The following is a 13,084-nucleotide window of genomic DNA, read 5'->3' on the forward strand; positions in this document are numbered from 1 at the left end:
CTCTGTTCGCTTGAACATAACCACAACCCCCATAAAGCTCTCACTAGAGGGCCAACCGCAAACAACCGAGCTGTACTCACACACAACAGAAATTCTCCCGAAGTATGTGAGTCCAGGGGCTATCCAGAGTATATCCCTGGAAAGGTTTCTTGACCAATTGCCACTTCAGATGAGTCCCCGTGCAGACTCGGGTCTGATCGCCCTGATTAGGCCTTTGGAGCATTCGCCTACTGCATTACGGCCGGCAAGCCAATGCGATACAGCGTCTCTCGGTGTCACCACTTTGGAGGTTCTCCTCGGCCACTTGATTTTGGTTCAGTCGACAGGGTTGCAGCCTTGTCTTCCTCACCGCCACCTCTGAGCACCAACAGAGAATAATTCGCTGATCACAACACACGCACGGCATCGTCCTCCGTCCGAAGCGATTTGATCTTGTAATAGATGTCGCTGTTGGCCGGCATCAACCCACGATTTTTTTCGTTTAGGATTCTCGAAATAAATTTACTTTTCGTCGCCAGTCAAAACATGTTTCTTTTTTGTCTGACAAGCAAGATTTTGCATGTGTTTTGGCGCCGCTCCATCTGCCTATCGTTCTATTCATACGGCACCCATTTTGCGATTTTTTGAACCTTACCCATTGCACGTAGATGCATGGAAACGGCTTGTTGAGAAATACCTAATTGTTTGGCGAGCATTTTCTGCATTTGAGTATCGTCCTCGTCCAAAAGCTCCTCCAATTCGTGATCCTTAACTTTCCAGGGCTGTTTTCCACGCTCCTTACCGCTCAGATTGAAATCGTCATCTTTGAACCGACGGAACCACTCTCGGAACGTTGTTTCCGATAGAGCATTGTCGCCGTAGGTTTCCTCAACAATTCGATGCGATTCAGCGGTTGATTTCTCCAAATTGAAGCAAAAAAGTAGAGCTTCCCGCAAATGCCTTTTTTTTGGAAACAAAACTGGCCATGATTATTGAGAGAAAAAATATGATTTTGCATAAAATTGCTGATATGGACTGACAATTGTTGACAAAAATATGGCCTGCTCAGCTTGATACGCCCATCTGTGAGCAAACAGAAGATTTAAGCTTGTACGCCTGGTAAATCTCTAACTGACACTGGTTTACCGTTACACCGGCTAAACAGCTGACTAACGATATTTGTAACCTTGACAATATAGCAAAAGCCCGATTCAAACACAGGCGAGAACAATCAGCAGAACTAACTTAGGCGGACACAACCAAACTTATGAACGTGAATGGTGCCTCCTCGGTCTCAGCAAAAAGTGAAACGTTCGACTAATCCAGCAACTTACGTTTTTCAATTTCCACTTTTCGTTGCATCCTAGTCGGATTTTAAGCTTCTTAGTATTTTCAAGCACACTCGTTAATGGATTCGTATCACTGGATTGCGTAGAACATTACAGTTAATTAACTGTCAACGCTTGTTGACGTTTCCGGTGCCTCATGTGGCGCCATCTATGAGTGAAATATAAAACTCGATCATGCTCTTCCATATCAGAACCATAGCCAAATTACTTGGCGAATTGACAAAAGCATGGCGTTTTCTAGCACTCGACATTTCAATCAATTGTGGCAGCTCGAGAATCTGTCTTCTGCCATATTGAATTTTGTAGCAGTTACCTCGACGAAGGTGGGTGATTGGTTTTAGTGGTTTTTCCCAATTTCTAGTTTAATAAAAGCCGGAAAGTTTCTGTTTTTATAAAGAAGCGAGTGTTTGTTCTGATTTGTAAGTTATCATTGAAGTAATTACGGGAAGTGGAGTTGTGATGGAAAACTCCCTATGACTGACGTAACAGATCGATTCGGAACGCGTGCCCTGTTAGGGTCGAGTCCGGCTCAGCTGTTCTATTCTTAACATTCTGGCAATTGTTTTGGGTATCACGAGGGTTTATGCAATTTATAGAATGATTGATATATTGCAGTGACGAAGAGCTATTGGATGGATGCATGTAATGAGGGGGACTTTGCTTGGTATTAATTGGTTATGTAACAACCTATAAATGTCAGAATTTGACGTGACTGGTCCAGTGTATTGCCCGGCTATGACCGATTGGATCAATTCCTGGATCCAGTCCAATAGTTTTGTTAAGTTTTTAGAGGCTTTGAAGCTCTGCGTCATTTGGGTGGTTTTTTGTTTGATATTGAAATATATGGTGTGGAGTACGTGACTGGGCAAGGAAGTTAATGTGTATGTATCCGAAGTATTTAGTTGGGTAGAATATTTGGTGGGAGAACTTGTCCTGAAGGGGATAACTGGTTGCCGAAATACGGTAGCTAGAAGGAAGTTGGATGTTGGTAGACTCCGGGGAGTCATATTGTTTTTCTCGCAGACATAGAATAAGATATTTGCTTGTGACTCATGCTTCCCGCATATAAGAATATAGATATTTACGTATCCCCCTTCCCTTTTATCCCTTGTCATGAGTTTTGAAAATGCTATTCGCACTCTTCCCCCCACGGCGTACGTGACACTACCCCAATAGAATATAGTAAAACAGTGGAACCTATGATATGTATTAACCTATTTAGTGCGTATTTATCTTGGCAGTGTGGGCGAATGTATTGCACTTCCTACTTCCCTCCCTTCCTCCAACACAGTGCTGAGCCAGTATTCTTAATCTGTACTATTTGTACTTTAAATTTGAACAGTGGGACTAGCTTATTCTTGGTACATCTGGAGTATCTAGTTATGCACATTCAATAGATTTTGTAGTATTTGAACTGGACAATTCTGTCCCGTGGTTTTTCAAAAACGGAATTTTAACGGCTTTTCTCCAAAACTCTTGGGAAATTTCTTAAAATCCTTTTCTTATAAATGACTTAAATTTCATAATTAATTATTTTCCTTTCTCCCCCATCCAGCTTGGTTCTTCATCTGACCCCGACACTTTAGTATCTTAAAGACAACCCACAATAGCAATGGCTCTCAGATTGATGGGACTGGCCTTAAGGCAAGCTGCATTGCGCCCACCACAAATGCAATTTGCATCCATCCACACATTAGAGAAAATTGGCAAACGTGAAATTGTCGGACACGGTTGGAATGGAACTGCCTGCTATGCCGATCGCACCGACTACCCAATGCCAGCTGTTCGTTTCCGTGAGGATACCCCCGAAATCTGTGCCCTCCGCGAAAAGGAGAAGGGTGACTGGAAGAAACTTTCACTAGAAGAGAAGAAAGCCCTCTACCGTGCATCCTTCTGCCAAACCTTCTCTGAAATGAAGGCTGGCGATGGCCAATGGAAAATGCACGTTGGCATGGTCTGTCTGTTTGCATCGGCGGCAATCTTCGTTGCTCTGTTGATGAATATCTATGGTAAGTCCTACCACGCTAATCATATCCTACAATGCTAATCTAATCCTTAATATCCACACAGTTTACGACGAAATGCCAGTTACATTCGATGAAGAACACCAAAAGGCACAACTGAAACGTATGATTGCTCTTGAAGTCAACCCAGTCACTGGCTTGACGTCGAAATGGGACTACGAGAACAACCGATGGAAGAACTAAGGAGCGAGCGTATTTCTAGATGCAGTTTGCTAACTTTAATTGTATTAATAATTATTGAATACAAGGAACACTAAAATCAACCAACCAACATGCATTGTGTATCTTCTCCCACAAATTAATTTAAAGATCGTAAGAGACCGTTGTATGTATTTAATTCCTGTTGAGAGTCAGTCATCGTTTGTAAGTTGCTATCACGAGGTAATAAAAATATGGAAGATTCCGTTTAAGCGAATGGAATTGTGTAGACTTTAATTGTTGAGGAAGTCATGTCCTTACTAATTTACTATTGGTTACGAAGAGTTTGATGGAATTAGAAACTTAGGATTTGTAACACGGAAGCATCTGGTAAAATCAAGAGATGAAATATACTTTGCAGTAACACTAGAGAGACAACAATCTTTTTAATGGAAACCCAGTTTCTGCACAGATAGTTTAGGTAAGTCTCAGCAGCAATCTAACAACTATGCCTTAGGTAGATAAAATCTATCTCTCGCACTGGATACTATTCAATAATTCCAATCTAATCAAAGAATGCCATCAAAAACAATTCAGCTGATAATATGGTGTTATTTATGAGCAGTTGAATTTCGCGGAAGAATTGGCGAACCGAGTGAGAATACATTACTATAATTTGCTATCAATTGTTTACAGAGAGATTAGCAAATCGATAATGGTTGGACATGGAATTTATTATTCCAGTCGATCACGTACACACGAGTTTTTGCAAGCAGATGAGGGTTAGGAGAGAAATTTGTTCTCATTTGCTGCTAATATAGGTCAATTTGATTAAACGAATTGAAAATGTTAGCATTTCAGAGCAATTATTATGCAGTTATCAACAATTTAGTTGTATATAAATGAAAAAAAGGAAAAGTTAACGTAGACATGAATATCGTAAAGAAAACGTAAAAAAATCGAAATCCCGGAAGGAGGTGCTTCGTGTATAAAGGTTTTGTGTTCATCTTATGTTAGAAACTTTCTAGGCACACTTTTCCAGTGATTGTACACATATTTAAGGCGCAAACACAATTCCGTTGCGTGCGGAAGGCGGAGGAGAGAAGCTGCGAACAACACCCAGCTTCAATGTACTATGAAATTTTCATGTCGGCAAAGTTCGCTCTACGTCGGCAAGGTACGCTCTGATTACAGATTACAGCCATTTGCAATATGGCCGCGCTTTCCGTTTCCGGCTGCTACTTTTGAATGCAATTAATTAACATGAATTTGTTTTGAGAACTGTGTAAGGCAGTAACTGAATTGTAAGTTCCAATTAGGAATGTCACTTTCATTATTTCCGAAGCTTTCATTCAGAAAAACTGAATTTAAGGTAGTAGTCTCATATGGCGGCTGATTTTTGAAGGTATTTCTGTGGATTTTTGTTTGATAAAAAAAAATTTTTTATTTAATTTTACATACTATTACTATTTTTATTTTGATGAACAAAGTTGATACCTTCCATTTAACCCGGGTTGCTGGCGCAGGTGATTCCGACACTTAGAGTTATCTGAAATGAAAACAAGTCGGGAAACCGGAAGCTGGGCGCTTCAGGTATGAAAGGTTTTGTTTGCTTCTTGTGTGAGTATATTTGAGTGTAGAATTATCCCATTTGCACGTGTCCGTTAAGAATATGCATTTAGCGTATGAGATTTAGTACTTCGGGTTGTAAATTTACACGGTAAGGCAACTTTGAGCTACTGTAACTTTGGTACTAATTGTATGATTTTGATCAAACTTGGAGATAATATGCTTCATATTATATTTTATACTTCTACCAACTTTTATAACTCTGAGATAAACTTAACGGGGGTTTTACTCAATTTTCCCCAAAAATATGGTAATATACTATTATTAACTTAATTTGAACAAGTATCGTTATGGAGAGTATTTTGAGGCCTGGGGACCATATAGAGGAAGCTTCATGATTTTGTCCAGATTTTTCGGTTGGGTAGTTTCTGAGAATGGCTCTGTTAAAGAAATCACCACTTTGCACCTCCCCCACTCCCCGCCTTTTTAACAAATCTCAAAACTAAGATCGGTTTCGAAAAGTACTAATCGAGACCTTTCATTTGATACCCCACATGACTATATTTGGTGGGAAAAAATTTTACACCCCCCTTTTACATGTATGGGGACCTCCCCTAAATCTCAACGTAGAAGGATATCACTCACTACATGTCTGGGGGTCCACAGTTCTCACCTTCTCACCAAATTTCGTGTCAATCGGTAAAGCCGTTCCTGAGAAAAGTGCTTGTAACAGACATTGAATGGATTTTAATAAGGTTTTTTTTCGAAAAAAAAAAAAACTGAAAAAAAAATATTCACTAAAAATGGATGATTCTAGTTCCGGCCAGAGCCATTATTGTGTAGAATAACATATTAAAATTTCTGTTAAATCGGTTGAGTAGTTTTTTCTAAATCATCTGCGTCGCATGTAAAAATGGTGTTTCGAGAAAAACGCGTTTAAAGTTAAATTTTGTTGTTTTTGAGTGGAAAAGTACACTGACCTCAATCTGCGATGCCTGGTGCAAACAATAATGCTTCCTCCTCTTCGTACGCAGCATTTTTCTCAACTTTTTCAGCCCTGCGATTTAACCTGGCCTTTTTTGAAGCATCAGAAGTCAACTTCTCTTCTTCGACCACAGGGTTACCGTCATAGGGATCAGCATCTAATAAATTTGTGAAGGCTTTCGAATCTCCATCACCTAAGTAATTTTTATACTTGATACCAAATTTTTCTACAGATCGTTTAAACATCTCGATTACTCCGTCTACCAATAGCTAGATGCATTCGCTAATTACATAAACGTGAAAATTATTTGCAATGCCGCGAATTTGTGCGCGGAAAATCGACCTGCATGTATAATTTATGTTAATAAAATCATACAATTGATGCCGTCAATAGTGCACTTAGCTCCGGCTTCAAATTCAATTTTTATGAATGGAAGCTTCGGAAGTAATGCAAGTTTAATTACATTCAAAAGTAACAGCCGGAAACGGAAACTGCCGCCATATTGTAAATGACGCAACCAACTCTCTCCCACACATCGCAAAAGTTCGATTTTTCGAACTTTTCTGCGTGCCACATTGCGCATCGGACTGCATTTTTTTGCTGCAAATGATGCAGGAATCCATATCTTCATCAGTCGTTCGTGGCTCTTGATGATTTTTCTTTGGTGTAACTGAAGGACGAATTTTTTGTTGCTTTGCTGGATCTGCCCTTGCATCATCTTTTTGTTTCTGCGCTTCGGTCTCCTTGCACTTGTTATCAGCTTTTTCTTGGAAATTGTTTACCACTTCAGGCGATTTGACTTCTTGGCCGGTGTAGCTTGTTTTACTGAACTTTTAATGCATCATGTAGAGAAGCAGATGATATACCAGATGTGCTGGCTACTTCAGATGCTGAAGTTTCAGATGTTAAAACTTCTTCGTTTGCAACATCACAAGAGGATAAAACCACAATACGTCGTTGCGTTTCTTGGTCTTCGTCTTCATTATAGCATCGGTTTTCCCCGTTGAACTGTACAGCTACGACGTCGACATCGGTGAAGGCATGACGATTGAATGGGAAATGGGATGGCTTGAAGCCTGCTATGATGTTCTTCGGCGTGACGGCAAGATCGAGATATTCGCCAGCAACAACCGGCACGTTATGAATTGATATTTTTCCAGTCGTGATGTTTGTCAGCGGCGGTCAAAGGGTAGTATAGGTCCCAGGGCCAAACGTGGACTGGTACCCATGATGGAGCATAAAACCTGGGAAACGCCTGCTGAGCCAACACCCACAGCTCTTCTACCAAACTTTATTTCCACCTCCACGTGGTCACCGCTGGGAGGCGTTTTTTAACGAAAAGCTGCAGACGGAGAAGGATGAAGGCCCTCTCCGCCAAAAAATGGGACAAATTGTACTAACTGGTCCTCCAGCTTGTGGGTTGGGTAGGACTCCCTACACGGAAAATAACTTATTACGAAGCCACAACCTCGGACTGGACGGATAACACAACGACGAACCCGGCAACGACAAAAGAATAACGATTTACGCATTTTCTTATAGAACGTCCGCTCCCTGTACAGAGATGGAGCTGCAAGCAGCTAACCGATACCCTGTCCCAATATACGGCTGGTGTAACAGCGTTACAGGAGATGCGTTGGACAGGGACAGGTTTCCTGGACAAGAGTCGCTACACTATATATTATTGCGGCCATCCAGTAAACCATGTGCTCGGAGTAGGTCTCTTAGTCAGCCATAAAATGAAACCTGCTGTTATCGGCTTTGAAAACATAAGCGAACAGCTATGCACTTTGCGCTTGCGAGGCAAATTTAGAAATATAAGCACCATAAACGCTCAAACCTCTACAGAGGAGACTGCAGAGTCGGAAAAGGATACTTTCTACGAGGCAGTTGAGCGGCCCTTGAAGCCTGTCCTAAATATGATATTAAAATCATACTTGGAGATTTTAACAGTCAGGACGGAGCTCGTATTCAGGCGATACGTCGGCTCCTATAGCTTACATATGGATACCAAAGACAAGGGGTGCGGATTATTCAGTTAGCATTATCGTACGAAATGGTTGTTGAAAGTACCTGGGTGGCGCGGAAAGCGGTCCACAAACATACGTGGGTCTCTCCAGACGGTACCACTTTCAACCAAAATGTCAGAACATATAGGGGGACCAATATAGACTCGGATAACTATCTCGTTGGCATGGTGCTCCGAGTTCGAATAACAACATCACCTAAAATACCCTCTGATAATCAGGTGAGAGTTGACACTGAAGGCATCCACAACACAGCCCTCCGCAACACCTATAAGAGGGAAATGGATGCTGCAATAACCGCTGCGAGCAGAGATCCTGAAGATGAAGCATCAACAAATGATCTTCACAATCGCACTGAAGAACGTCATCATAAATACGGAGCGATGGGTTGAGTACTTTGACGAACTACTGAACAACCAGAACATCGGCGAGTTGAAGGTCCCGTCAACTGAAGACGACGGACAAATTCTGCCACCATCAAGTATAGAAGAAACAGTTCGTGCAATTCGTCGGCTTAAAAATCATAAGCAGCCAGGAGCCGATGGAATTATAGCCAAATTGGTTAAATATGGAGACGACCAGTTACAACAAGTGGCTCATCAACTTGTGCTCAAGGTATGGGAATCAATGCCTGACGACTGGAAAACGGGGCTTTACCTGTCTCATACATAAAAAGGGAGATATCACACATGCTGAGTACCATCTACAGATATTCTACTATAACTTGCTAGGCCAGATAGCCCCATATGCCCAGAACATCATTGGTCCATACCAAAGAGGCTTCATTCCAGGTAAATCAGCAACAGATCAGATTTTCTCCCTGCGACAAGGGATGAAAAAACTGTTGGAATATGGCTATCAGTTGCACCATCTTTTCAACGACTTTAAAGCCGCCTATGATAGCATAGCCAGGGTAAAACTGTACACGGCCATGGGAGAATTCGGTATCCCGTCGAAATTGGTAAGACTGACTAGGCTGACCCTGGCCAAATAAAAGCAGCAGGATCACTCTCAAGACCATTCGACATCAACAATGGTCTACCACAAGGGGATGCCCTATCCATGATGTTAAGGTAAATGCGAGAGGCACCGTCTTCTTCAAGTCCACCAAACTACCACTGAGATCTCGGGCTGCACATTAATGAAGGCAAGACGAAGTACATGGTGATAACATCAGCGCCAAAAACCAAAGAACGAGCAACATTGAATCGCACTGGTCAAATGGAAACAATAAAGATAGGAGACTACAACCTCGAGACCGTTAATATTTCGCCTATCTAGGGTCGAAAATCACAACCGATAACAACACATGCGCACGGTTGTTGGCAGCCAATAGAGCCTATTTCAGCTTACAAAAACTGTTCCGCTCGAAAAATCTCACCATAGGGTCAAAGCTCTTACTATACAAGACAATAATCTTGGCACTCCTCATGTATTTCTCGGAAACTTGGATTCTTAACAAGAAAAATTGCGAACTCCTGGCCGCGTTCGAAAGAAGAATCCTCTGAAGAATTTTTGGCGTCCTACATAAGGATGGACGATTCCGTAGCCTACATAACGACGAAATCTATGACGACGGAAAGTCTATAAGAGCAATATCTATGGTTGAAAAAGAAGACGAGCCCTACCTGAGAGGGAGCGATAGTGTAGGTCAGGACGTCAGACAGTTTTTAGGGATATCGAATTGGTGTACCTCAGCGTAAAAGCGGGATGGCTGGAGTTCTTTATTAATGTAGGTTTAGACCGGATACTGGTTGTTGCGCCGTTGATGATGATGATTGTCCGCTCTGAAAATGTTGTGTTGGACTAGTGGCGTGACACGCTTTGATCCCTTTTAAAATGAGGATATCCGATATGGGTTTACACCTATCATGGTAAAATTACGAGAGAGGTGTCTTCGATGGTATGATCGCGCAATTCGCGCTAAAGAGAATTCACTCGCCAAGATTGGTCTGAACAACGAAATCGATGGTAAACGACCAAAAAGCCGGCCGAAACAACGGTAGCTTGATACGCTGGATGGGCATTTGAAAGCCTTGCGATTGCAGGCTTTTGATAAAACTAAATGACGAAACCGATCATGAGTCGACCCCGCTTGTGAACGAGACAAAAGTTGAAGAAAAAGAAGGCTGAAATTTTGTGTCACATATTTGAGTAAATATCAAATTGGAGGGCATTTAAGGGCGCAGAGGGCATATAAAGTCTCCCCCATGTTTTTTGTGAGTACATTTTATGTAGTAAGTAAGGGACTACTTTCTGGCCCCTTAGATATACAGCTGTATAGCCGATGTCAAAATAATTGCATCGAAAAGTAGTAATTGAGGCCTTTCGCTAATGTGATAATTAATTAAAAATACTTGCACGATTCTTTTGCTTTCCTGACCTCTCCTTACATACATCCAAATTTTGTGTCAATAGGCGTAACCGTCTCTGATAAAATGAGTGCAACAGACAGACTAACGGATAGATAAAGAGACGAATAGATAATGAACCAAGGTTTTGTTTTCCGCGACTTGCCGTTTCATATCGATTAACTGGATATGTTCTGGTGATTAGGTCATGCTTATGTACAAGATTCTGATGATTCTCTACCGGTTCTTTCATTATGAGCTCTTTGCAACTTCGAGTGGCGACCATGCCTCCTGAATGGCACACATAAGTCCCTCCTTCCCAGCAAAAGCTTCCCAATACACGTTATCTATTCGACAAATAAAGATTGACAAACGGCTGACAGAGGCAATTCACATGTTTACAGTGCATTGCTTTCGACTTTCATCGATCGATCCATTTTCAATTTGATTTCACCCACTCAGAGGAAGATCGATCAATTAGGAATCCGTATCCACCGCTGGAGGTGCCAGATCAGTCTTCATTCTCCGGAATATTTTGGATGCATATGTGAGGGATAGCGAACATATTCTGTGCACTTATTTTATTTTTCGCCGAGAGGTGCAGTTTCAGCACCAGCTTTAGACATTACAGAAATTCTGAAAGTAGAGCATCCTTCGAATCACTTACTTGAGTATGTGTTATATTATAGATTTCTGTCTCCCTTGGATTCAACACTTGTCTAGACTTCATTCAGATATGGCTAAATATGTCAACTATGTGTAACAGACTTCTTAGATGGTCGTTAGTACCAGCATACAATTTGATGTCATCTTATGTGTTAAGCCGCACTTAACATGTAGGCCATAATCGAATGAGTAACCACGCCTCTAGCATCATTCAGTACCCATGAAAGGGGGCTCAGCATTGCACTCGCTCGGGATTATTACCTTGATTTGACTTAGGTACTCGTACAGGATTTGAACCACGCCTTCTATTTAGCCACTAAGCCATATGGGGCACCTTTAATATGATTAAGGCCTAAAAATGCTGAGGTTGAAAAGGAATTCCAAAGCATCGCGTCGTTTCAGCGGAAACTAACGAACACGGTTTTACACATTTTGGCTGTCATGACAAATTATGTACATCTGTCTTGAATGAATTATAAAAAAATAAACAGCTTTTCTTTATTTATTTCGTTTTATTCTCATCCATCATTCTATTATCATTTAAGAGTATCAGTTTTAGTAGTAGAGAAAATCACAAATGTTTTTTATTTATTATTTTTTAAAGTATCGCTTGTTCTTTAGTACATAGTCAATAATAATTTAATTCTAATATCTTTCATACATATCGTTTATTTACGCACTATAAGTAAAATTTAAAATTCGCAACAATTGAAAGTTTTCATTGGTAATATCCTATAACATACAGCCCTAATTATTTGTTGTCCTAACAAAAAAAAAGGAAGAAATACTATTTTACAGATTCATAATAACATTTTTAATATAATACATTTAGTAATTATTCAGAAGCTTAGTTTAGAAAATATTATCATCTTCATTCGAAGAATCATTTTTCTTTTGCAGTTTGTTTTTGAAAGACAGCACAGCACACATATATATAATTAATTATAAATATGAGAAAATATTGTTTTATTTGGTTTTATTTAAGACATGCTAGTTGTGAAGATGCAAATCTAATTTTAACAATAATTATATGGAATTTTTAATGAAATTGAATTATATGCATTGTATTTGTTTTGTATAAAGGAAAATGGTTTTTATACCACATTATCACTGCAAAAGATAGTTTTGAACATATTTAGTTTGAATTGTAAGCAAATGGTAATTTTTTGCTCATTTGGCGCTTTATCAACGAATAAAATATAATTTAAGGTTTCCAAGTGGAAGTTTTATTATGTAATGGATAAATATTGCTTTATATTTTCGCTAACAGTTTTTATTGTTTTAATACGAGTCTAAAGACACACATGTTCATCTATTACAACAAAAACTATTATATTTGTTATTTAATAAAGAGTCCAAGCTAAGTTTAGTTCTATTCTACTTTTTTGTTTCTATCTATTTTTCAAAGTGATAAAATACTCTTTAGTTGGTAAGTTTCATTTTTACAGTTATTGAAAATTTTTATTGCTACAAGTACATACTTATATGGATTTATTATGTAGAGGTGTTAGAGCAAGACTTGATATTCCACGTATTTTTTTTTTATTGCAATGCGTTTTTTACTACTGATAGTGTTAAGTATGAACATTTTCTGGGATCACCGCAATATTGTTTTATTTAATTAAAGTGAGAATTTGTTGGACCCTTAATTTCTATCTGAAGACTATCTGATGAGAATAGAAAATGCATCTATCTTTTGATACAGAAATTTATTTGTTTTGTCTGCTTTTATATTTGATGGCAATTGAGTAACTCCTTCGTGCGATGTTGCAGTATATGAGCAAAAAATATTCTGCGAGCTCTTATTATTCCCCATGTATGAGCACATACCATATATGCATTCTTTTTATTTCATTTTCAGCTTTGTCTTTTACGTTTAATGTATTTTAATGTAAATTTTTTCAGAGTACTGGACTGGAAAATCCTATGAAATTTTTTCATTTATTTTTTAAAAATATGTTCCCTTTCGTTGAAGTTTAATTTTATTTCAAACATT

At 39.6% G+C, this 13,084-nt stretch overlaps 1 protein-coding gene across 3 annotated transcripts; it reads left to right on the plus strand.

The window, feature by feature from the left end:
• Positions 1 to 1,540: 1,540 nt before the first annotated feature.
• On the plus strand, positions 1,541 to 3,772 carry LOC119651995. 3 transcript variants are annotated; one of them, XM_038055915.1, is made up of 3 exons: positions 1,541 to 1,651; positions 2,884 to 3,337; positions 3,399 to 3,772. In XM_038055915.1, exons 2-3 carry the CDS (start codon positions 2,941 to 2,943, stop codon positions 3,533 to 3,535), a joined length of 534 nt encoding a protein of 177 aa, XP_037911843.1. In that variant the 5' UTR covers positions 1,541 to 1,651; positions 2,884 to 2,940; the 3' UTR covers positions 3,536 to 3,772. The 3 variants fall into 3 exon arrangements, with proteins under 3 accessions (XP_037911843.1, XP_037911844.1, XP_037911845.1); XM_038055916.1 differs by having other exon boundaries at positions 1,624 to 1,747; XM_038055917.1 differs by lacking the exon at positions 1,541 to 1,651 and adding an exon at positions 2,071 to 2,209.
• Positions 3,773 to 13,084: the final 9,312 nt, after the last annotated feature.

The sequence above is a fragment of the Hermetia illucens genome, chromosome 3 (genome assembly GCF_905115235.1).
Source record: "Hermetia illucens chromosome 3, iHerIll2.2.curated.20191125, whole genome shotgun sequence".
Taxonomy (NCBI): Eukaryota; Metazoa; Arthropoda; class Insecta; order Diptera; family Stratiomyidae; genus Hermetia; species Hermetia illucens.

Excerpts from the sequence above, each read along its gene's own strand:
- LOC119651995 (XM_038055915.1), top strand. The coding sequence starts at position 2,941 with ATGGCTCTCAGATTGATGGGACTGGCCTTAAGGCAAGCTGCATTGCGC. Across the intron at positions 3,338-3,398 it reads TCTGTTGATGAATATCTATG|TTTACGACGAAATGCCAGTT; the intron begins GTAAGTCCTACC and ends ATATCCACACAG.